The sequence below is a fragment of the Meles meles genome, chromosome X, assembly GCF_922984935.1.
Source record: "Meles meles chromosome X, mMelMel3.1 paternal haplotype, whole genome shotgun sequence".
Lineage (NCBI taxonomy): Eukaryota > Metazoa > Chordata > Mammalia > Carnivora > Mustelidae > Meles > Meles meles.
The window spans coordinates 14,609,541-14,633,405 of record NC_060087.1 but is presented as its reverse complement, the minus strand read 5'-3'; the positions used below and the strand labels follow the sequence as shown (position 1 = coordinate 14,633,405).

Here is a 23,865-nt window from a genome sequence, read left to right as displayed (position 1 = left end):
TCTGAAAGATCTTTTCAAAAACGTAAACACATTTAAAACAGCTCTGAAACTTTTAAATGAATATCACATGTATCACACAACCTTATAAACTTAAGGGTGTGTACCTGTTTCCTTTAGAGAACCTGATTTGTTTTGAAATTGGAAAAAAAGATTAATGTAACTGAACTACATTATGTGAGGTTGCTTCAAAGCTAATGATGTCATAATATGTACAGAAATCATTGGAGTCAGCCTTAAAGAGGTGGTATCAGTTTTTCTCATGAGGCAACTGGTCAGTCTTTTTGTTTCAATTAATACATCTTTTTGAAGTGCCTGTGTTGCCTATAGTATGGAATTTAGTTCAAGGTGCATTTATTCAGAGACTGTGAATGTTGGCTTCTGGGTGTTTAAGGCTACCCATCTGCAGTTTATTCCTGAAAATTTCAAAGTTATAGCTAAGAAAATGAATATGAATGTAAAACAAGTAGTTACTTTGTTTCAAGGGCAAATTCAGGGAATCGGTATTTTGGTTATAATTCTCTAAATAAAATTCTGGGCGTGACTGTGAATTATTTCTTACTTGGGTTGATATTAACTTTGTGTTTCTTTATGATTAAATAAAGCTATACATTTTTGTGAGATTATTTTCTAGGTCAAACATAAATACAATGTTTAGGCTTGGGAAGAAAAATGAATTATTGGTATAAATTGAAATCTACGTGCTCTGGAGATTGAGTTTTTTTTTTTTTTTTTAATGCTAAACAACTTCACTTCTATGACCAAGTAAGTTGTTTAGTTTATAACTAAATATTAACTGACTCATAATTTAGAGCACTTTCTTTTTTCAAAATGTTTCAAAAATCTCTGAGCTAAAAAGTAACAAGGGTTAAGATGGCCAGCTATAAGCCAGATGTGACTTTCATTTTATTTTGGGTTTGTTCCTTTTTAGCTGCCTGACTGTTCCCCCCAGATGCTTCCTATCTCCCCTCTTCCTTCCCCCCCCCCCATTCCCTTTGCTGTTGGTGTCTGTTTCCGCATCAGTGAAATGATCAGGGTAATTCTGCGTTGCCTCCCTGAGAAATAATTGATGATAATAAAGTGCCTTGAAAGGGCTGAGTAAATACCAAGTCTTTTGAATGAAAATGACGTAGCCTCTTGTTGCATTTAAGGAAAATCCAAATCCCAATTTTAGTTTGAGCTCTTGGTGGGGCGATTTCACTTGAATATTTTATCGCCCTTCTCTTTGGGTTAAATGGAATGCTTGTGTAACTTTAGTAACTCGAACACTGGAGGATGTAAGGGATCCTCTGCTATTTGAGTTATTAGTGGTCTCTAGTCTTTTTTTTTTTTTTTTTTTTTTTTGCCAGGTTACCCTGTCTGCTCCCCTTTTCCCCTTTATGCCAGCTCTATTCTGATTCCAGCTGTGAATGGGAAATCTGAGGTCATTTTTCTCTTTTAGTTCACCTCTCTGGGAGTTTCTTTGTCTCCTCATAGTCATATTCCTGTTTATAGGATACACAAGATAGAACAATGTGAGCTCTGCCAGCCATCAGTATTAGAGCCCTGGGGCTGTGGTTGTGAATATAGGTCTGGCATTGCCAGGAGATGTTTTGTAGATTGGAGTGAGCAAATCAGGTACCCCTAAGAATTTTAAGAACATTATTGATGTTTGAAAATTACTACATAATAACTTAGGATTTGAAGAGATAGATAGTTAATTTCAGGAACCAAAATCCTGGAAATTTTGAAAATGGCTGATGTTGATGATTTTAAAAGAAAAAGTTCACCCTTCCCTGGCTTAGGGTTTTAATATTTGTGATCCTTTTTTCTTAGGGAAATAGTTGAAAGAAACCACTGCTGTTTATCTTATGTTAGAATGGGTTGGTATAATTTAGTGGTAAGGCTTTAACTAGTTTGGGCTTTGGTTACTCTAAGTAGAGAAATGCCTTTATTACAGTGATAACATCTCATTTATAAAAAGATAGCAGAAGTGATGGTTCTTAAAGCCAGATAACTTGAAAAAAATTTTAAAAACCATCTGAGATTTACAATGTGCATATATATAGTCTTTATTTTTTGTGAGTAAGGCATTTTTGCTTATTTTGTCTTTATGTTGTCTAAGTAAACCTTGGCTACCTTGGAAATAATAATACAAGAGATTTTTATGCTAAATGGTTTCTACTAGACATAAATCCCTAAACCTTCCCCTACTTTCATTTTTTGGGCATGTGGTGGAAAGGTTTTGACATAAAAAATGAGAGATATCTTGTTGCCTGAAAAGTGAAAGGGTTGAGAATCCTTTAAGCAGTTTATATGATGGTGCTGTTCACTTTAATTTTGTACTCATTTCCTTAAGCTAGATGAATTCCTTATTTAACCAAGGAGAAAAAAAAAAAGAATAAGCTTTTATTATGAGTAAAGAGCTGAGAAACATTTGAAGATAACATTTGACTACCTGCTACTTGTGACCTATGTTTATGGCTGTGGCTCTGCCCCTTCCTAAGTTTATAGGAGCAAATTGTTGTAAGAGCGGAAAGAGAGTACCCACCTTTTGTGGTAATGCGCCATTGTAAACTTCAGAAGGGACAGGGATATATTGCAATTCTAGGGCCTACCTTTAGGATACTTTCTTTTCTTAGGGAAAAGTTGGTGGGACTCTCTTTGCTTCTTGTCTTTAGAATACATATTTGATTTTTCTCAACCTCCGTTTCTCATAAGAATTAACGGGTGCAGAATTCTAGTTATAAAGAGCTTCATTTGCTTGGTATGTACCTTGTAACCTTGATGTAGTCTTATGAATTCATTATTTGTATTGAGAGAGTTCTTATTTTGTCATTTGGTCAGTTTTCTCATTTTGCATCATTCTTAGCTAGTTTAAGATTTTGTTTATATTTTTAGTTTTAAGTTGACTGTGATTGAATCACATGTGTTTTTTCTGTTATCTTGCTTCTCTGTACAGTTGTAAACATGAGGTTTTTGCTGTGAAACTGTTGTCTTTTTTCTTCCATTTGAAAGGTTTAAAGTATTATTTGGAGTAATTATCAATATACTTTAATGTTATTTGAAAAATAATGATCAATATTATCTTTATTTTTTATTGACTTGGTAGAGTTTCATAAATCTATTCAAATGAAACATTATCTTTGGTAGTTATTAAAAGTATTAAAATACAGTACTTGATACTGGTAAGTACCTTTAAATATTGTTTTGCTTTAGATTAGAATCTGTTTTGAGATTTTTTTTTGGGTTGAGATTTTGAGAGGTTCTAGAAATACTTAAATGAATAATTTACTGACACCTGCCTCACGTTTTAAGTATTGTCAGGGATGTTTAGTTTTCTGTTCACTTCAGACTGTGGTTTATTGCATGCTTTTCTGTAGTCTGTTGTCTAGCAGGGATTGTTGTTGTCATCATTTCCATTATTTCTTGTAGGGCTGGTGTTAGAAACCATAAATCTAGACTGCTGTGATAATAGGAACAGGCTGTAACCTGACCCAGTTCTTTTGTCAAAATGTCGCACTGAGAGCTGCCTGTAGTAAATTGACATGCCCTGCTATTAACTTCAGTCCTCTGCAAATGTCGGTGGGCAGCAGGTCTTTAGGCCATTAGCCTGTGGCTGTGCTTTAAAACCTTAGGAATTTACAACTATAAACTGGGATTTGGGCAACCCTTGACTTGTCTTTCATTTATCTGTTTTCTGACATAACATACTTAAGTAAATGCATAACTTTCAGATAAATTGTTTTAAAATTGCAAGTAATTATTTCAACTGTAAGCTATAATTTTTGAGATAAACATTCTTAAAAATAGTTATTTTCTTCTTGGGTTTGTTTTGTAACAGAAAAGGATTAATTTCTAATTTTGAGGGTGTACTTTATTAAAGCATAATTAAAATTGCTCCTCTAGAAACCCTAGTTTCCTTTAGGAGGCTAGATTTGATAAATCCTCACTACCAAAAATGTTTATTCTTAATATTGGTTATTCGCAATTCAGAGATGGAATTTTATTGTTAAAGGTAATTACACCATTAGAATTCAGAGGTTTTTTCCCTGGTTACTTTTATAGATATATTGGAGAATGGGAAATTTGATTATTTACTTGAGTGAATTGAGTAGGTGTTTGTGAAATCCTTAAGTAATGAATCATGTCCAATTCCAACAAGTTATATATGGCTATATGATGGATATATAAATTTTTTCCTGTCCTCTATTAGGATAATAACTATTACCAGAAACAAAAAAAAAGTTAAAAGAGCCAGCTGCTCTTTGTCAAAGGGAAATATACAACTCTAATGTATTTCACTTAAATCAGTCTGAGTTTTTGCATTTAGGTACAAATGTGAAGTAACCAAAGTAATAAACTATTTTCAAGTCAAAATGAAAAAACTTAAAGGTGCTATCTTAATGCAGTTAACTCAGACTTCCCTATCATTCTCTTATATATTGACTGGGCAGCAGAGAAGAGCTCTTTTGTTTGTTATTCAATTTTAAAAACAGTATCTTTATAACAAGATAGATTAAGAAAGAAAAAAAGTTCTACTTATGCTATTTCATTAGTATTTTCTGGCGAATTATGTGTGTGTGTAACTTTATCACTTATTCCAACATTTTCTTTAAAATTACCAGCAAGCCTCTGTCAAATAAATAAATAAAATCTTTAAAAAAAAGGGAGGGCACCTGGGTGGCTCGGTCATTAAGTGTCTGCTTTTGGCTCAGGTCATGATCCCAAGGTCCTGGGATGGAGTCCCACATCAGGCTCCCTGCTCAGCGTGAAGCCTGCTTCTCCCTCTCCCACTCCCCCTGCTTGTGTTCCCTCCTTTGCTGTGTCTCTCTCTGTCAAATAAATAAATAAAATATTAAAAAAAATACCAGCAAGCATATTTGTGACCTTCTCCTGGCCTTGAAACTTCTTATACTATTGATATACTCAAGGGAATATAATGAAATATTTATGTAACCAAGTTATTTTTTTGTGTAGTGACAGTCTCTTTTCCTTTTTGTATGTGTGAATATTGGTTTAAAAGATGTAGTTTAGTTCTAACTGTAATGTAATTGGAATTTATAAACTGAATTCTGGTACAGCATATATTCCTAGCTGTTCTTCTCCCTAAAAAACCACTTACAGTAGTGACCAATTTACACTTAAGTCCTGAATTTTTGAGACCTCAAATATCCTAGAAATCAAATTCAGAGTAAAAATTGAAGGTTTATCAGATGTGGGGAAGGAAGATGATGTGAGGAATAGGGTACTATCTCAGATCTCACAGAATTTTTTCCTTGGCCCGTTGACCTAGACTTGTGTAAATTAAACCATAGTAGATTAAACACTGCAGGAAGGAACAGAGAACAACAACAGCCAGCACTGCCCCCCCGTCCCGCCCCCCTGCAATTTTTTTAAAACCACAGTGTCCTGGGACTGTATGGTTTAGGTGTAAGTAGCCAGTAGCACAGCAGATTATATTTACTTACTTAAAAATAGGGGCGTCTGGGTGGCTCAGTGGGTTAAAGCCTCTGCCTTCGGCTCAGGTCATGATCCCAGGGTCCTGGGATCGAGCCCCACATCGGGCTCTCTACTCCGCAGGGAGCCTGCTTCCTCCTCTCTCTTTGCCTGCTTCTCTGCCTAGTTGTGATTTCTCTCTGTCAAATAAATAAAATATTTTTAAAAAATCGTTGGGGGGGCCTACATGTGAAAGATACTGTAGATAGACAATGGAGAATACAAAGATGAACCAGACATAATACTGCCCCTAAAAGCTTATTTCTACCAGGGGAGATATAGCATGTACACAAATGCAACAGAAAAAATTTTAGCAAAATGGTTAGGTATTCAGGGACCTATGTCCAATCTAACTGGGTGATCTTGCAGATCTTTGAGCCTTGATATTCTTAACTTTCAAGTGGACATTAATAACAGTAACAACCCTACAGGGTTTAGATAAGACAAATGTATATAAAGGCCCTAGTAGTGTACCAGACATTTAGCAAGAGTTCAGTAAGTGCCAACTCAGTATTTATTTTTACCATTTTCATCACTACCATCATTAGACCCTAGGGACCATAATTTTTATTTTCTTATGCCTCATGGATCCATTCTATCCAAAGTGCATGGTGTGTTTCTTTCTCCCTTTCAAAACATGGACAGTGTATGGAAACCCTGTCTTTTGGGGGTCTTAACAGACTTAGCTTTGAATCATTTTTCTTTCACTTCCAGCTTTCTGATCTTTAAGGATCAGCAGAACTTGGTAATTGCCAAGATACTGGACAGTGGAAGAAGAGAATCAAAGATGACTTCTAATTCAGAAGGATTGGGTATTAGTAATGCTTGTTAAAAAAGGAAGCAGAGGAGGAGTCATTTATTTTGAAAGGCAAAAGAGTTTGATTTCTTAAATATGTGATGTTTGAAGTGGCTGTGAGGCATTTAGACTGATGTTCAATTGGCTAGACTAGAAATTTTGAGAGAGTTTGAGATTAGAGATGCTGATGTAGGAGTCATCCACATAGGGATGGTGCATCACCATGGAATAGAATGAGAGTCTGGACTCTAAAATTACTAGAATCTAGAGGAAGATACTGACTAGAGAAGATCAATGGCTAGGGCAGGAGGAGGAAGTAGACATAGAGGGATAACAGAGGTGGGACGACCAGAGAACCTGGGGCTCAGAGATGAGAGGTGTCTGGAATGAAGGCTGACCTATCACTCTTGAAGTGTCAAGGGAGTAAGGACTGAAACACTGAAATGGGGTCTGATGCCTGGGAGGTAAATAGGGTTTTGGAAAGCAGTTGTGGGAAAAGAAGGAAAGTAGTGGCCAGATTGCAAAAAAATAAAGTATCCCAGCAACTCTTTGTATTTTGAGTGTTGTTATATTTATTACCAAAATCTTAGTTATCAGGAGACGGTTATTCTGGTAAATGTATAATGTAGTAAGTAGACAATCTTTTTTACACTGATAAAAATTTGATGTTGTCTCAATTTAAGGTAACTTTACTCTTTCAAAAAATGTGGATTTTAATATCTGCCAGATGGGAGGTTCAGTGAACAAGTCTAATAATAAACGCTTAGGTTTGGACTTTATGTATTCCCACCTATGGGACTTCTGTCTGGGAAATATGCACCAAATTTTGCTGTTGGTACAGGAACAAACTTTCTTCTTCAGCTGTATTTTGTTTGTTTTTATACCTTCTCAGGTTGAAATTCCATATAATTCCATCCATTTTATAACATCTGACCAATGGCTTAAAGTGGAAAAGGGCCCTGGGAGATTTTTTCTTTGTCAGACTTGTTAAGTTCCTGTCCTTGTCAAAATATTTACCCTTATTGCCTCTTCACATAGTGGTCTCTAATTAGAGACTCAAGGTGTATTACCTTATCTTCAAAATGAAACAAAACAAAACAAAAAAAAAAAGAAAAACAATCTGAAACAAACAAGTAATGGAAAGGCTCTGTAATGGTAGAATTATAGACCCATTAACTTGCTAAAAATGCTAAATAGTTCTTTAAAACTGTCTTTCTCGAAGAAAGAGAAATAACCACCCAGAACTTTCTCCAGAATCATGTAAGATCAATGGGAATTTTAGATTTAATAATTCTACTGTTGGGCGCCTGGGTGGCTCAGTTGGTTGTGTGTCTGCCTTCTCAGGTCATGATCCCAGGGTCCTGGGATTGAGCCCCATGTTGGGCTCCCTGCTCAGTGGGGAGCCTGCTTTTCACTCGTCCTCTCCCTGCTGCTCTGCCTGCTTGTGTGTGCTGTCTCTCTCTCTCTCTGTCAAATTAAAAATAAATAAATAAATAAATAAATAAATAAATAATTCCACCATTATTCATTGTTTAATCGTACTGAGAAAATGGCTGAAGACAATGCAGGAATTTTCAAAGCATTTGTTGATCTCTTATCAGCTCTTAATTCTATAACAAGATACATTCTTCAGAACAAATGGTTTTGTAAAAGATCCCAGAATATCAATGCTTGTTCAAAGTTTGCTTAGATACAGCAACCAGATTGAGTGTAACTGTGGTATGTTGGTAAAGGAGATGTCAGTGTCAGACTTACTATAAAATAGTGCTAACCAGGGGCACCTGGGTGGCTCAGTGAGTTAAGCATCTGCCTTCTGCTCAGGGCATGATCCCAGGGTCTTGGGTTGGAGCCCTGCATTGGCTCCCTGCTCAGCAGGGTGTCTGTTTCTCCCTCTGCCCCTTTCCCTGGCTCATGCTTGTGGTGTCTCTCTCTGAATGAATAAATGAAATCTTTGAAAAAAAATAATACTTACCTAATACTTTTCTTTTGGCTGATTTATATTTAAAAAAATATTTTTTCACACAGTGGAGTTGCTCCTTATATGCATTCAGTGAAGCAACTTCTCTGTATGCTGGCAAAAAACAAAACAAAGCTTTTAATTTTTTTTTTCTTGCCCAAATTTTCTCTTTCATAGAACATGGAGAACTACTTTGGGAGTCTTGAGTCTTTCTTAAAAGTGCTGAAGCAGTTCAAAGTGTACTGAGAACAAAATTAAGCTTTTCTGTTGTTTCCTGTGCAGACGATGCCTTTGTGAGATACGTTTGTATTTCTAAAAGAATGTTAGGCTCTTAATTTTTTCCAGAAAGACAGCAGCTGTGCTATCTGCATATCTGGTATGTAAGTCATATAGATATGTTGTTAGCTTCATGGCATATCTTTATTTGCGGCACTGGGGATTCAACTATGAGTTGATGCTAGCAGTATTTACCAGTAGACCAGTCTATTCCTTTGGCTTCTATCTATAATCTCTACCTTTGTATTGTGACAAAAAAACATAGTTGAATTACAGTGAAATGCTGGGGTATTTTAAGAGGAATAATAGAACTTTTATGTTTTCTTAAATTACACTCAAAAATTGTTTCTATTAAATTAACCAGCATTCCTTTACATCAAGATCTCTGGGTGGCTCAGTGGGTTAAGCCGCTGCCTTCGGCTCAGGTCATGATCTCAGGGTCCTGGGATCGAGTCCCGCATCGGGCTCTCTGCTCAGCAGGGAGCCTGCTTCCCTCCCTCTCTCTCTCTCTCTCTGCCTGCCTCTCTATCTACTTGTGATCTCTGTCTGTCAAATAAATAAATAAAATCTTTAAAAAAAAAAAAAAAAAAAAAAAAAAAAGATCTCTACATACTCCTCCTAGTACTCAATCCTAGGAAAATGTTTATCTTTCTCATTGAATTTGCATTTTTATCTTGTAGTAAAACTTATACAGACCAGAGAGAAATTAACCATTCAGGTTGAGTACTGATTTTTTTCCACTAGTATCTTTTTATTTGTCTTTTTTTTTTTATTTGACAGAGAGAGAGATCACAAGTATGCAGAGAGTGGGGGGGGGGTAAGCAGGCTCCCTGCTGAGCAGAGAGCCCGATGTGGGGCTCGATCCTAGGACCCCGGGATCATGACCTGAGCCGAAGGCAGAGGCTTAACCCACTGAGCCACCCAGGCGCCCCTGTCTTTTTTTTTTTTTTTAAAGGGGTAGAGAGGGGCAGAGAGAGAGAGAATCCCAAGCAGGCCCCATGCCCAGCACTGAGCCCAACACAGGGCTGGATCTCATGACCCTGAGATCATGACCTGAGCCAAAATCAAGAGTTGGTCACTTACCCAACTGTGCTACCCAGGTGCCCCTATTTTCTCTTTTTAATAATAAAACCCCCATCTTTCTCTAAGTATGTTTTTATGTTAGAACTACTAATCCTTTTTAAAAAATAGCATGGTATAGGGATGCCTGGGTGGCTCATTCTGTTGAGCATCTGCCTCTGGCTCAGGTCCTGAACCCCATGTCCTGGGATCAAGCCCCACATCAGGGAGCCCACTTCTCCCTCTCCCTCTGCTTGCTGCTCCCCCTGCTTGTGCTCTCTCTCTCTGTCAAATAAATAAATAAGATCTTTAAAAAAAAATAGCATGGTATAGGACATAACAATTGTATAGAAATGGTGAAAGGTTTTGGTGATCAAACAACATTAAATATGATAAATATGTCATAAACTTAAAAATTAACCCAATGCCCTAGTAAATGTATTTTCATCTAACTTGGTGTTTATCACTTTTTTTTTTTAAGGGGCAGGGAAGAGGGCGAAGGAGAGAGAATCTTAGGCAGGCTCCACCCCCAGTGCAGAACCTGTTATGGGGCTTGATCTCATGACTCAGAGATCATGACCTGAGCTGAAATTCAGAGTTGGAAGCTTAATGTACTGAGCCACCCAGGTGCCCTGGTGTTTGTCACTTTTTAGATGACAAAATAAGCACTAATTTTTCTCCTGTTTTGAGTGTAATCTTGAGAATAGTGGAGTTTTTCCTTAAGGCATGAACTTTTTTTTTTTTTTGAAGATTTTATTTATTTATTTGAGAGAGACACAGAGAGAGAGAGAGAGCATGAGTGGAGAGAGAGAGAGAAGCAGACTCCCTGCTGATCAGGGAGCTGGATGCAGGGCTTGATCCCAGGGCTCTGAGATCATGACCCGAGCTAAAGGCAGATGCTTAACTCACTTAGCCCCCCAGGCACCCCAAGACATGAACTTTTAAAAGGCATTATTGTCCAGTTTTTATTTTCTAAAAGTATTGGCTTTATGAATTACAATATGGGCAGAATTTTATTAGATTATTGATATATGGAATTTGGAAAGTATATATTTAAAAGCGGTTCGGGGATGCCTGTGTGGCTCAGTTGGTTAAGCATCTGCCTTCAGCACAAGTCATGATCCCAGGGTCCTGGGATCCAGTCCCACACTGGGCTCCTTGCTCTGCAGGGAGCCTTCTCCTTCTGCCTGCTTTTCCCTCTGCTTGTGTGCTCTCTCTCTTTCTCTCTCTGACAAATAAATCTTTAAAAAAGAAAGTGGTTCAAATGTATATTATATATGGATTTACATATGTGATTTTTAAAAAAGATTTTATTTATTTATTTGACAGACAGAGATCACAAGCAGGCAGAGAGGCAGGTAGAGAGAGAGGAAGGGAAGCAGGCTCCCCGCTGAGCAGAGAGCCTGATGTGGGGCTCTATCCCAGAACTCTGGGATCATGACCTGAGCCAAAGGCAGAGGCTTTAACCCACTGAGCCAGCCAGGCGCCCCACACATATGTGATTTTTAACAATTGAAGGGATTTACACCAGATGGTTAACAGCAGTTATTGTTTTATGGTAAGGCTATAGGTGATTTTTTTCCCCTCCTTATCTGTCTTATAATTTTATTTTATTTTTATTTATTATTATTTTTTAGAGATTTTATTTGACAGAGATATTTGACAGAGAGAGACACAGGAAGAGAGGGAATACAAGCAGGGGGAGTGGGAGAAGCAGGCTTCCCGCTGAGCAGGGAGTCCAATGCAGGACTCCATCTCAGGACCCTGGGATCATGACCAGAGCTGAAGGCAGATGCTTAATGACTGTACCACCCAGGTGCCCCATCTTATAATTTAAAAAATATATTTAAAAATAAAGGAAGGTTAATCATTCATTTGATTTTACATCTAATGCCAAGATTGAATGAGAATTTACACATTTACATGGTGCCTGGGTAGCTCAGTCAGTTGAGCATCCTACTCTTGATTTCAGAGGGTGCTCAGATTGAGTCCGCATTGGGCATCTGCACTGGGGGTGGAGCCTGCTTAAGATTCTCTCTCTCCCTCTGTTCCTCCCTTACCACTGCCCCCCCCCCAGCCCCACGCAGTGCACTCTCCTTTTTTTTTTTTCTTTTGAAGATTTTATGTATTTGAGAACACGTGAGAGAGAGTGAGAGAGAGAGAGAAAGAAAGAGCACAGGTAGTGGAGAGGGGCAGAGGGAGAGGAGAAGCAGACTCCCTGCTGAGCAGGGGACACCTCCCCCCAACACACAGGGCTCACTCTGGGATCATGACCTGAGCCAGAGGCAGACACTTAATTGACTGAGCCACACAGGTGCCCTTCTCTCTCTCTCTCTTAAAAAGAAAAAGAAAAAAGAATTTATACATTTGCATGTGCCAAATATAAACCTTTGATAGTAGAAATATTGGGGAGAGTCGGGAAGGAAAAATGAATCAAGGAGATATATGAATTTCAGAATATTTGAAAAGAAATATTTTATAGTGACTCAACAGTTCCATACATCACCCAGTGGTCATCATGACAAGTGCACTCCTTAATCCCCATCACCTATTTCACCCATCCCCCTACTCACCTCCCCTCTGGTAACTTTAAGTTTATTCTCTATAATTAAGAGTCTGAATAGTGGGCCACCTGGGTGGCTCAGTGGGTTAAAGCATCTGCCTTCGGCTCAGGTCATGATCCCAGTGTCCTGTGATTGAGCCCCGCATCGGGCTCTCTGCACAGCGAGGAGCCTGCTCCCCCCCACCCCCCACCGCCTGCCTCTCTGCCTACTTGTGATCTCTCTCTCTCTGTCAAATAAATAAAATCTTAAAAAAAAAAGTCTGAATGGTGTCTTCAAACAACTCACTGCACTTTAACAGCATGAGGACTCAAAGGGAAAGTTACTGAGTCCCTGACGCATGTACTCATAAACAGTTTGAGTTCTTTTTGTGTATTGAAGGCTTTATTTGGCATGACTTTGGACTTCAAAAGAGATATATCTGCTCACAGGTACTGAGTATGATAATTGAAAAGGAAAAGTTCCAAACTCTGAAAGAGTTGATCTTATCTAATATGGCTAATTTCAAACTAAAGGGATCTGGAATTCTTCCAGTCTTTATCTGGGGATAAGTAGTGTTTATTTTATTCCTTGGTCTGTGGTTTTACCTTTAAAATAAGTGGTTTGGATTCCAGAGCATTGGTTTTAAAGTTAAGAATATTTGCATTGCATTTAACTCCCAAGAAAGTTCTGTTTTTAAAGGAATACTTATTTCGGGGGCACCTGGGTGGCTCAGTCGTTAAAGCATCTGCCTTAGGCTCAGGTCATGGTCCCAGGGTCCTGGGATCAAGGCCAGCATCTGGCTCCCTGCTCAACGTCAAGCCCTCTCCCACTCCCTCTGCTTGTATTCCCTCTCTCGCTGTCTCTGTCTCTGTCAAATAAATAAATAAAATCTTTTAAAAATTTATTTAAAAAATACTTATTTTATGGGCACCTAGGTGGCTCAGGTCATGATCCTGGAGTCCTGGGATTGAGTCCCATGTTGGACTCTGCACTCAGCGGGGAGCTGGCTTCTCTCTCTCCCTTGGCCCTTCCCCAGTCAGGCTCTCTCTCTCACTGTCTCTCAAATAAATAAATAAAATCTTTAAAAAAGTGATTTTATACCCACCAGCAATGTATGAGAGTTCTAGTTGTTCCACATCCTCATCAATGTTTGGTATTGTCAGTCTTTTTAATTTTAGCCATTTTATGAGTTGTATCTCATTATGATTTTAATTTGTGCTTCCCTGAATAGTAATGATGTTGACCATCTTTTCACATGCTTCAGAGGCCATTTGTGTATCTTCTTTAGCAAAGTGATCGCCCAAATCTTTTGCCAATTATGTTTTTATTGGGCTCTTTGCCTTTTAAAAATTGAATTGTAAGTTCTTTATATATTCTGGATGCAGATCTTTTATCGGATACATATTTTGCAGGTATTTTTTCCTATTTTGTGGCTTATCCTTTTCTTAACAGTATCATTTGAAGAGCAGTTGTTAGTTTTGAGACCAGTGTATCAGTTTTTCCTCTGATGTGTTGTGCTTCTTTGTGTCATATTTAAGAAGTAATAGCTTAACTTAGAGTCACAAGGTCTCTTTTTTTTTTCTAGAAATTTTATAGTTGTGGGCTTTACATTAAATTTATGATCTTTTTTGAGGTAATTTTTATGTATTCACTTCTAAGATAAGTGTTGTTTTTCATTTTTTTTGGTACATGGGAATGTTTCAATACTATTTGTTGAAAAAAGAAAAAAAACCCAAAAGTATCCTTTCTCCATTAAATTACCTTGGCACTTGTGTTAAAAATCTATTCACCATATATATGTGCATCTTTTGGGACTTCATTCCGTTCCATTGGTCTATATGTCAATCCTTATGCTAATACCACTCTGTTTTGATTAAATACTGCCTTTGGATACATTATTAAGTACAGTTTATTATTTTCTTTTATGGTTAGTGCAGTTTTATGCCTATTTTAGAAATCTTCCAACTTGTGTGCATGGTAGGTGGATTTACTTATCTAAGTCTTCAAAGATTTACTTTTAATCATTTCTATACATGTATCTTCACCTTCAAGGATTATAAGATTACTTACTCAACTAATGGGAGCAAGTGATAACAGTTGAGATTAAGAATTCAATTATGGGGGGTGCCTGGGTGGCTCAGTTGTGAAGTGTCTGCCTTCGGCTCAGGTCATGATCCCAGCGTTCTGGAATGGAGCCCTGCATCAGGCTCCCTGCTTAGCGGGAGGCCTGCTTCTCCCTCTCCCACTCCCCCTGCTTGTGTTCCCTTTCTTGCTGTGTCTCTCTCTGTCAAATAAATAAATAAGATCTTAAAAACCCGAAGAATTCAGTAATGGTTTAGAGATTTGAGAGAAGGGCATAGGAACCTGGACATACCCTCTATGTGTGAGCCCTATGTATAGTAGTGGAACTTATTTTAATGTAATTCACAACTTTTTACTTTCTGACTTTCTGCTTGGATTCAGCACCCTGAATCCAAGCAGGATTTTCACTTTGTCTTTTTTTTTTTTTTTCACTTTGGCTTTGGCTCTTATTTTTAAATTTTTTTAAAGTTTTTTTTTTGTTTATTTGAGATAGAGTGAGTAAGAGGGAGAGAGTACGAGTGGGGTAGGGGGGCAGAGGGAAAGGGATGCTGAGCAGGGATCCCAATGCAGGCTTGATCCCAGGACTCTGGGACCATGACCTGAACCAAGGCAGAGGCTTAACCATCTGAGCTACACAGGTGCCCTCATTTTGTCTTTTTCTTTAGCCGCTCCACTATGGTCTTTAATTGAAAACATCCTCACTCACAGTAGTATTGAATATTTAATTCATTTGATTATTTCAGTCTGACTTTCAGTGCTGATATCTTAATAGGGGTTTGTGAATCATCTTTGTATGGGTGGCTTCTGAAGGCATGGGCCCTAAGAGACTATAGAGGGAAATAAGAGCTCAGTAGGAAACTGAGCAACTCTAGCATTTCATAATTGAGTAGAGGAGGCAGGAGCCTCTTTAGTGTCCACTCATTAGTGTCCACTCATAGTGTCTTCAGCCTGAAATTCCTCTCTTTGTCTTCTCTGCTCATCGAAATACTCATCTTTAAAGGACCAGTTCAAATGCCACTTCTTTTATATTCGCAGTTAATTAATTGTGTTTTTGTTTTCACACAGAGCACCAATTTTACCTCTCTTAATAGAGCTTGTATTTTATTCTTTGTTCAATAATTATTTGTTAATATGTCTCTCTCACTAGATTTCCAAGGTCTTTTGTAGTAGATTTTGTATCTTCTGTCTACACAGTACCAAGCTTATAGGAATTCTGTAAATATTTGTTAAATAAATGACTATGTCACACCTGGAAACAGATGGTGGTGATATAGAAAGCACCAAGAAAGTCTTTAAGAAAGAGGTGGGATTTATGTTTGGTCTTAAAGGATGGATAGGATTTCAAGAAGCAGCAGAAGAAAGGGTATTCCATGCAGATAGAACAACATGATGAGTTTTGAGCTAGGCCACAGGATAGCTGTAGGTGGTAGATACCAGGGGGCTTTGCAATTGTGAGGGACCTTAAATAGGCCCAGCAGAAGATTTTTTTGTTCCATTCAATACTCAGTGAAATCACTGAAGCAGGTAGATGATTTGGGCAGAAAGCAGCTTAGTCCATATCTGACATGTATTGGGTAGGTCGTGGTGGGGAAAGACCCTTATGGGAAAAGAAGTTAGGTGACTATGGTATTAGACCAGGCAGGAGCTAATGCGCATATAAACTAGTTAGTGCCAGGGGGAAGAGATGTGAGAGAGTGCATGTTGGCTACTGATTGAATGTGTGAGTGAAAGAAAAGAACCTCACACATTCAGTCATACCTGAGGTTTTAAATCCCAAGTACCTGGAAGAGTAGTGTGTTGGCAGGAGAAACAAAAATGTCAAAAGGAGCATATTTTGAGGAGTTGATGCTTGAGTATTTAAGTCTGTTGAATCAGAGATGCAGAAGGCGTGGCAGAGATGCAGTGGGTGGCTTAATGAATGTATTCTTCATGGGCTTCTTTAAATAACAAATTATCTTCCATTATACACATTATCATGTTCTGACCACAGTCACACAGAGTAATGGGAGATGGATATCCTAATGCCATATTAAATATTTCTGTGTACGGGGGCGCCTGGGTGGCTCAGTGGGTTAAAGCCTCTGCCTTCAGCTCAGGTCATGATCCCGGGGTCCTGGGATGCTCCGCGGGGAGCCTGCTTCCTCCTCTCTCTCTGCCTGCCTCTCTGCCTAGTTGTGATTTCTCTCTGTCAAATAAACAAAATAAAAAAAAATATTTCTGTGTACGTACCTCTCCTATAGCTTTCATATTGTGTTTTATTCATAGGCCTATTTCTGACTGGACGGAGCTGTTGGATGGCAAGGACAGTGTATTATTTGTCTTTGTTGTAGATTGCCAGGCATATTGAGGACATGCAGGAAAAGTGAATTAATGAATGAATTAATGGCTCACAATACATAGGTCTTTGAACAAGTAATTATCTTGTTAGAAGACTTGACTCTTGTAGTTCTTAAAAGTTTTATCAACATAGTCATGATTCTTCCATCTCTCCATAATATGGGCTTAAGTGGGTTTTGGGGTAGGCCTCAGATTAAATCCTAACTCTATCAATTTACCATCTCCTCTTTTTAATTCATTTAACCATAAAATTCACCCTTTTGAAGTGTTACAATTCATTTGTTTTTAGTGTTTTCACAAGGTTGTATAACTATTACCACTATTTAATTGCAAAATATTTTCATCACCACAAAAAAGAGACCCCCTAACTCATAGCCATTAGTAGTTGCTCCCCTAGTCCCTCTTTCCCCAGCCCCTGCCAACTACTAATCTATTGAACTTATTTTTATTCAAGGGGAATAAATTAAAATGATCTAAATCTATAACTGATTTCTAATAATAATGCCCTTCAGAAATAAGCTAAAAGGAGGCATTAATTGATCTTTCTCCTTGTAGGAAAAAGTACCAGAAAAGAATACCATGGGGCAAACAGCGAATGAAGGTAAGATTTACTTTCTAAACATGATGATATTTTTAGTTATTCATTTGGGATGAGTACCTTCTGGTAGACTGAACTTTTGAAAAAGAAGTCCTTTTAGAAATAAAGTCATAGGGGGCACCTGGGTGGCTCAGCGGGTTAAGGCCTCTGCCTTCGGCTCAGGTCATGATCCCAGGGTCCTGGGATCAAGCCCCCCATCAGGCTCTCTGCTCAGCAGGGAGCCTGCTCCCCCTCCTCCCCCGCCTGCCTCTCTGCCTACTTGTGATCTCTGTCTGTCAAATAAATAAATAAAATCTTGAAAAAAAAAAAAGAAATAAAGTCATAGGAGATGTTAGGTGCTTACAATTGGAATTTCAGAACTGAGTACCTATTAAAGATAATTTTGTTTTTCCTTCCTAGTTTTTTTTTTTTTAAGATTTTATTTATTCATTTGGCAGAGAGAGACAGAGAGAGAGAGAGAGAACAGCAGGGGGAACAGCAGAGGGAGAGGGAGAAGCAGGCTCCCCACTGAGCAGGGAGCCTGATTTGGGGCTTGATCCCAGGACCGTGGGATCATGACCCGATCTGAATGCAGATGCTTAACCGACTGAGCCACCCAGGTGCCCCTTCTTCCTGGTTTTATAAGTGAGAAAACTGACACTCAGGGATTTTAAGTGAACAGGTCATGCAACAATCTGTGACAGAGTCAAAATCAGAATCCATATATTCTAACTCTAATATGATTGGTTAAAAAATGCTTCATCCTGGGGTGCCTGGGTGGCTTAGCTGGTTAAGCGACTGACTTTTTTTTTTTTTTTTTAGAGAGAGCGGCAGAGAGAACAAAAGCAGGGGAAGGGTCAGAGAGAGAGGGAGAAGCAGACTCTTTGCTGAGCAGGGAGCCCAATGTAGGGCTCGATCCCAGGACCTGGAGATTATGACCTGAGCCAAAGGCAGATGCTCAACCATCTGAGCCACCCAGGTGCCCCAAGCGACTGACTCTTGATTTTGGCTCAGGTCACCATCTCAGGGTCATGAGATTGTGCCCCATCTTGGGCTCCGTGCTGGGCATGGAACCTGCTTAAGATTCACTCTCTCCCTCTGCCTTTGCGCCTCCCCAATATACAAGCAAATAAACAAATAAATTTTTAAAAAATGCTTCGTCTTGTCTTGCTTTAGTGAGAAGTCTGCTCACCCTGCCTTGAGAATACCCCACTCATTAGCACTCTCTCTTTTGTGTCGTGTAGTTGACCTTTGAACAACATGAGCTTAAATTGCATGGATCCACTTAATATGTGGGTTTTTTTCTTATAACTATGTTAGGAAACTTTTTGGAGATTTGTGACATTTTGAAAAAAACTCCCAAATGAACCATTTCTAGATTATTAGTAGTTCAGATTCTGGGGAGTCAAAAGTGATTTGTGGATTTTCAACTATTGGTAATAGGTACCCCTAACTTCCGTGTTACTCAGGGGTCAACTGTATTTTCTTTTCTACAAAACATCCTGCACACCTTTGCCATCCTAAATCCTGTTCTTCCTTCAAGACTAATTCAAGTCCTGTGTCTATTGTCAGCTTTTCTGTGGCTGACTGTTAAGTGTTGTCCTCTGCTATTCCCAGTTTTGTCAAGTGTTTAGTGTAGTCTCTAACTAGATTCTCAGCTTCTCTAGAGCAGGAACCATGCCTTTACAGTTTAACTTTCTCTCCTATTAGAAAGTCTTGCTGTAGAACTATTTAATAAATACAACTCTGTACTTTCTTTGTACATTTAATTTTTGTACATTAATTTTGTACATTTAAACTTTGTACATTCAAATCATTTAAATAGAAAGCACCTTATATATCTATCTTAAATGTTCATACATCTTGAAGAGGCACTGAGTCATAACCAGAAAGTAGATCTGTTACCTTAAATTGTATACCTGGTATCATTCATAGATCCTTCTTTGAGAAGCTTGTTGTTTGACAATTTGGGCATCAGTAAGAGAAAACAGTGATAGATTGGCAACTTATTAAGTATGGTTACATTCATGAGCTCATAATGTTAGAGCAAAACAAAACCCACTGGTCATCTGTGGAGAATGCTTGGGATCCAGCTAATTATTTTGAAAATTAGAAAGTAAAGGAAAGAAAAGAAGTGTTGCTTGTGACTTTCCTATGTGATATGTACCTCAGGTAATTGAATATTTAAAGAGGAGAGGTTTCTTTCTATTCAAGTTTTCTGGCTAATAAAGACAGGATGATAAAATTAGAGTATCTCCATTTTGTAACCATTAATGAACTAATGGATCTAGGCAGTAGCCATCTGTGGCTGTTTATATCACAAAAAGAAAGAGAGCTAGATATTAGGAGCCTCTTGTGAGAAGTACACAACACCACCTGTGAAGTCAACTTCTCTCTTCTCCGCAATAAAGCCAAACCTGAATCTGATTAAGCTCTTCTGAATCAAAATACTATTACTGTCTATCTAGCTAGCTTTCTATTTAAGATTTTATTTATTTGTCAGATAGAGAGAGCACAAGCAGGGGAAGTAGTAGGCAGAAGTAGGGGGAGAAGCAGGCTCCCCGCTGAGCAAGGAGCCCAATGTGGGACTCAATCCCAGGAGCCTGGGATCATGACCCGAGCTGAAGGTAGACGCTTAACTGACTGAGTCACCCAGGTGCCCCACTAATACATTATATTTAGAGAAAAGATAAGGACCAGAAGAACCCGCACCACAGGAGCTAGTCAGCACAATCCAGGCTGTAAAACTAAACTGATACCATGAGCAAAAAAAATTCCCAAAGGAAGAGGGGGGAAAAAAGAGGAGGAGGAGGAGCCTATAAGTATCAAAAGAGATTTAAGACATTTATTAGCCAGTTCTATACATGGACTTTATTTGGGTCCTGATTCAAAGAGACATACTTAAAATAAGACATTTGAGGAAATAATGAACACTGACTGCTTATTTGATGTTATTAAGGAGTTATGGTTAATTTTTTTTGGTATAATAGTATTATGATTAATTTTAAAAAATGAGTCCTTTAAGATTTGTAAAGTCACAAGGTCTAGTGCTGTTGGAGCTCCTCAGCTTGGCACAGAGAAAAATCTCTGCCTAGTCTATTGAATTACATCATATTCAGGTTTCCCTCTTATGTTTTAAACTCTTAAAAGCATGCAGTTTATTTCTAGGGTATGTTAATTCTTTTTTTTTTTTAATTTTAGAGATGAGGTAGAGGAGGTTATGCTCCCTTTTGGAGCTTACATTTTAGTTGAATGAGACATACAATAAACAAAATAAACGATCAAATTGTAGGATACATAGTATGTTAGAAAGTGAAATCCTATGCAGAAAATGAGGATATTAATTATAAAATTAAAACTGGGTTCTGTTAGAAAATAGTTTTAGTTTATAGGTTTTATAGGACAGAGGGAAAGAATCTCAAGCAGACTCCCTGCTGAGCGCAGAGCCTGATGCATAGCTCGACTCCATAACCCGTGAGATCATGACCTGAGCCAAAACTAAGAGTCAGATATTCACCTGACTGAGCCACCCAGGCACCCTAATTTATAGGTTTCCTAAGAGCTCTTTTAGACTTTTGCTATGGCCTTCCAATGTTGCTCACTATTTTCTTTCATATTTTAGATTCAATGGATGTCAAGAAGGAAAATCAAGAGAAACCTCCTCACTCAGGTACTTCTTCTGTGCAAAATGGTAGGTTTTTTTTTTTTTTTGGTTTTGTTTTTTTAGGTCAGAATGGTAGGTTTTAAAGTAGTTCAGTACAATATATTTTTCTTTTCATTCAGTGTTAATATGAACTCATATTGCTTTCGGTATGTAGTAAACTCCTGTAAATATAAAACCTGAGCAATAGGAAAGGTAAAAGATTCTATTTTGAAAATTTTATTTTGGCTTTATTTTAGACATAAATTGGTATGGGATTAAAGTAAAAAAAATACATTTCAGTGTAATTTTTGCCAAATTAAAGATACCTAGCTAGTAATTACCATTTATTAACAATTAAAAATGATAATTTGATTATTAATAGAAACTCTTCTTCTAGTATTAGAGTCAATGTGAAAATCCTTTTTTTTGATGGTCAAAAGGTAGATCATTGGATAAAAGCTTAGGCATTGAGAGGTCTGACAGACCTGTTCTAGAATCCTGAACTCATTTTTTACTAGCCTTTTGACCTTGGGCAAATTACTCAATGTTCTTAGTCTCTTTTTCCTTTTCTGTAGCACAGGGATGATACTACTTACTTCATTGGGCTGTTGGAATTAAATAAAATAAATGTAAAGCACCTAATATAATGCCTGGCATACAGTAAATTTTCAGTAAATGCTTATTAACCTTGAGTTATTAATTCATGTTTGAAATTTCATATCATGTACAGCAAGTGTATAGCACTGCATCAGAGACTCAGAAGGTAGGATCTGACCCATTGTACCTGCTCTTTTTTTTTTTTAAAGATTTTATTTATTTATTTGACAAAGAAAGAGACTGCAAGAGAAGGAATACAAGCAGGAGAAGTGGGAGAGGGAGAAGCAGGCTTCCTGCCTAGCAGGGAGCCCAGCTTGGGGCTCAGTCCCAGGACCCTGGGATCATGACCCAAGATGAAGGCAGATACATAACAACTGAGCCACCCAGGCATCCCATTGTACCTGCTCTTAAGGAAAACAAAAAAATTAGTCATATGCACACAAAAAGCTGAATAAAAAAATAACCATAACAAATTTACTGTGTTTATTGGAGTTTTCCAGGCAAACCTTTGCCCCTTGTTTTTCTGTTGTACCTGTCCTGCCGGCCCCACTCTTGGGGTAGTTTACCTTCTGTTCCTACAAGAAGGTTGCCTGTAGAGGTAATCTGCATGGAATCATTCTTTCTCACTGTGGCTGGGCCCCCAGTGCTTCCTTAGCTCCCTTTTCCATTGACCTTATTTGTTCTTCAGCAATTCCCTCCAACCCCCAAAACCCTCCAAGGAAATGGAGGCCATTAGGTTAAAATGTTTTTCCTTATCCCTACAGATTCTCCATCTGTTTTATTTTTTTAATCATTTTATTGAGCTATAATTCACATACCATAGAATTCACCCATTTAAAGTATACAATTCATTGGTTCTTGGTATCTTCACAGACTTGTGCAGTTATCACCACATTCAGTTTGAGAACATTTTCATCATCCTAAAAAGAAATCCTGTACCCAGTTAGTAGTCATTCCCTGTTTTTTCCCAATACCTTTTCCTTCTCTTAGCTATAGGCAACCACTTACCTACTTTATATCTCTATAGATTTGCTATTCTGGACCTTTCATAAAAATAAAGTTTAAAAAATATATTCTTAAAGATTGAAACTAGTAACTTTTCAAAATTCTCAAACTTGATTGGAAAAAAAAATGAGATTACTTAATCAAATTGACAGATACCTGTGGATATTTCTCAGGGCCCTGACCCTAACATCTCATCTTAGAGATCAGTGACAGTTGGAAGTGTACATGTGTACACCTGTCTCATGAACAAACCTGTCAGTTGCCAGGCCTCTTTTCTGAGGGAGAATAACATTCCTCTGATCCAGTCTGTCCATTAGGATAAGATACAGAGGCAGACTGGGTCCTCAGGTTTGGGTAAGACTTTCTCACAATTTTGGCTCTGGGTCAAGAATTCCAGCTGTGGTTGAAGATATGTCAATCTAAATTTTAGCGAATCTAAATCTAAAGTCTGTTGCTATGTGTGTTTCCCCTGTGTTATTGGTAGGGTCTCAGCACATGGGCAGCCAACTGAGCAGTTTTGGGGACTGAAAATACTGCCTTAAGAATAAAGAGAAAAGTTAAGGCTCCAATGGTTAAATGCTACATAGGATCATTAGCTAGCAATGTGATAGAAAATGATCATATTGCAGAATACTTGTGTAAAGGATTTGCTAGCTCAAACTGTAGCCCATTCAGACACAATTAGTGATAAAAAATATTTAGGAAATTGTGTTAGATGAATTTTTTTCCAGTGTCATTGAGAAATTTTACAAATGCAGCTGGTTTATTTGAGGTATTATTGTGAAATAATTTTAGTTTCACTGTCATTATCTTCACCTTACACTCCTTTCTTCCTGGAATGTTGGCTCCTTAATGATATCATAGTCAGATTTCCTCCTCCATTTGTGTGTGTGTGTTTTTTTCAAGATTCATTTATTTGAGAGGGAGAGAGATGAGCAGGGGAAGGGGCAGAAGGAGAGGGAGAGAGAGAATCCTTAAGCAGACTCCCCACTAAGTATGGAGCCCAATGTGGGGCTTGATCCCACAACTCCGATCATGACCTGAGCTGAAATCCAGAGTCAGGAGCTTAACTGACTGAGCCACCCAGGCACCCCTGTTTTTAAAAGAATATTTATATATTTTATTTGAGAGAGAGAGAGTGAGCGGGAGTAGGGGCAGAGAGAGAGGGAGAGAATCCCAAGCAAGACTCTGTGCTGAACATGGAGCCCAACGCAGGGCTTCATTCCATGACTGCGAGGTCATGACCTGAGCCAAAACCAAGAGTCCGATGCTTAACCAACTGAGCCATCCAGGTGCCCCTGTTTTGTTCTTTCTTTAATACTTTCCAAGGTCATATGATAGTAGAGCTTTAGTTAGAACCTTGGGTTTCCTGATTGTCGGGTGTGTGCTTAGGAGGTCACTGAAATATTCTGGTTAGTTAATTTTGGAACTATGGATCTCCATTTTCACTATTTTATTTTATTTATTTTAAATATTTTATTTATTTATTTGAGAGAGGGTGAGAGCTAGAGAGATAGA

At 38.1% G+C, this 23,865-nt stretch overlaps 1 protein-coding gene across 4 annotated transcripts in view; it reads left to right on the top strand.

The window, feature by feature from the left end:
• The window catches only part of SCML2 (Scm polycomb group protein like 2), a 98,826-nt gene that overhangs the window by 1,770 nt on the left and 73,191 nt on the right, over positions 1 to 23,865 (top strand). For 3 of the 4 annotated variants that reach the window (XM_045996331.1, XM_045996333.1, XM_045996334.1), the window contains exons 2-3: positions 17,081 to 17,126; positions 20,725 to 20,793. In XM_045996331.1, the coding sequence (XP_045852287.1) occupies positions 17,105 to 17,126; positions 20,725 to 20,793 (91 nt within the window). In that variant the 5' untranslated portion in view covers positions 17,081 to 17,104. The remainder of the gene's footprint in view (positions 1 to 17,080; positions 17,127 to 20,724; positions 20,794 to 23,865) is intronic. The other variant, XM_045996332.1, reaches the window with a different exon arrangement.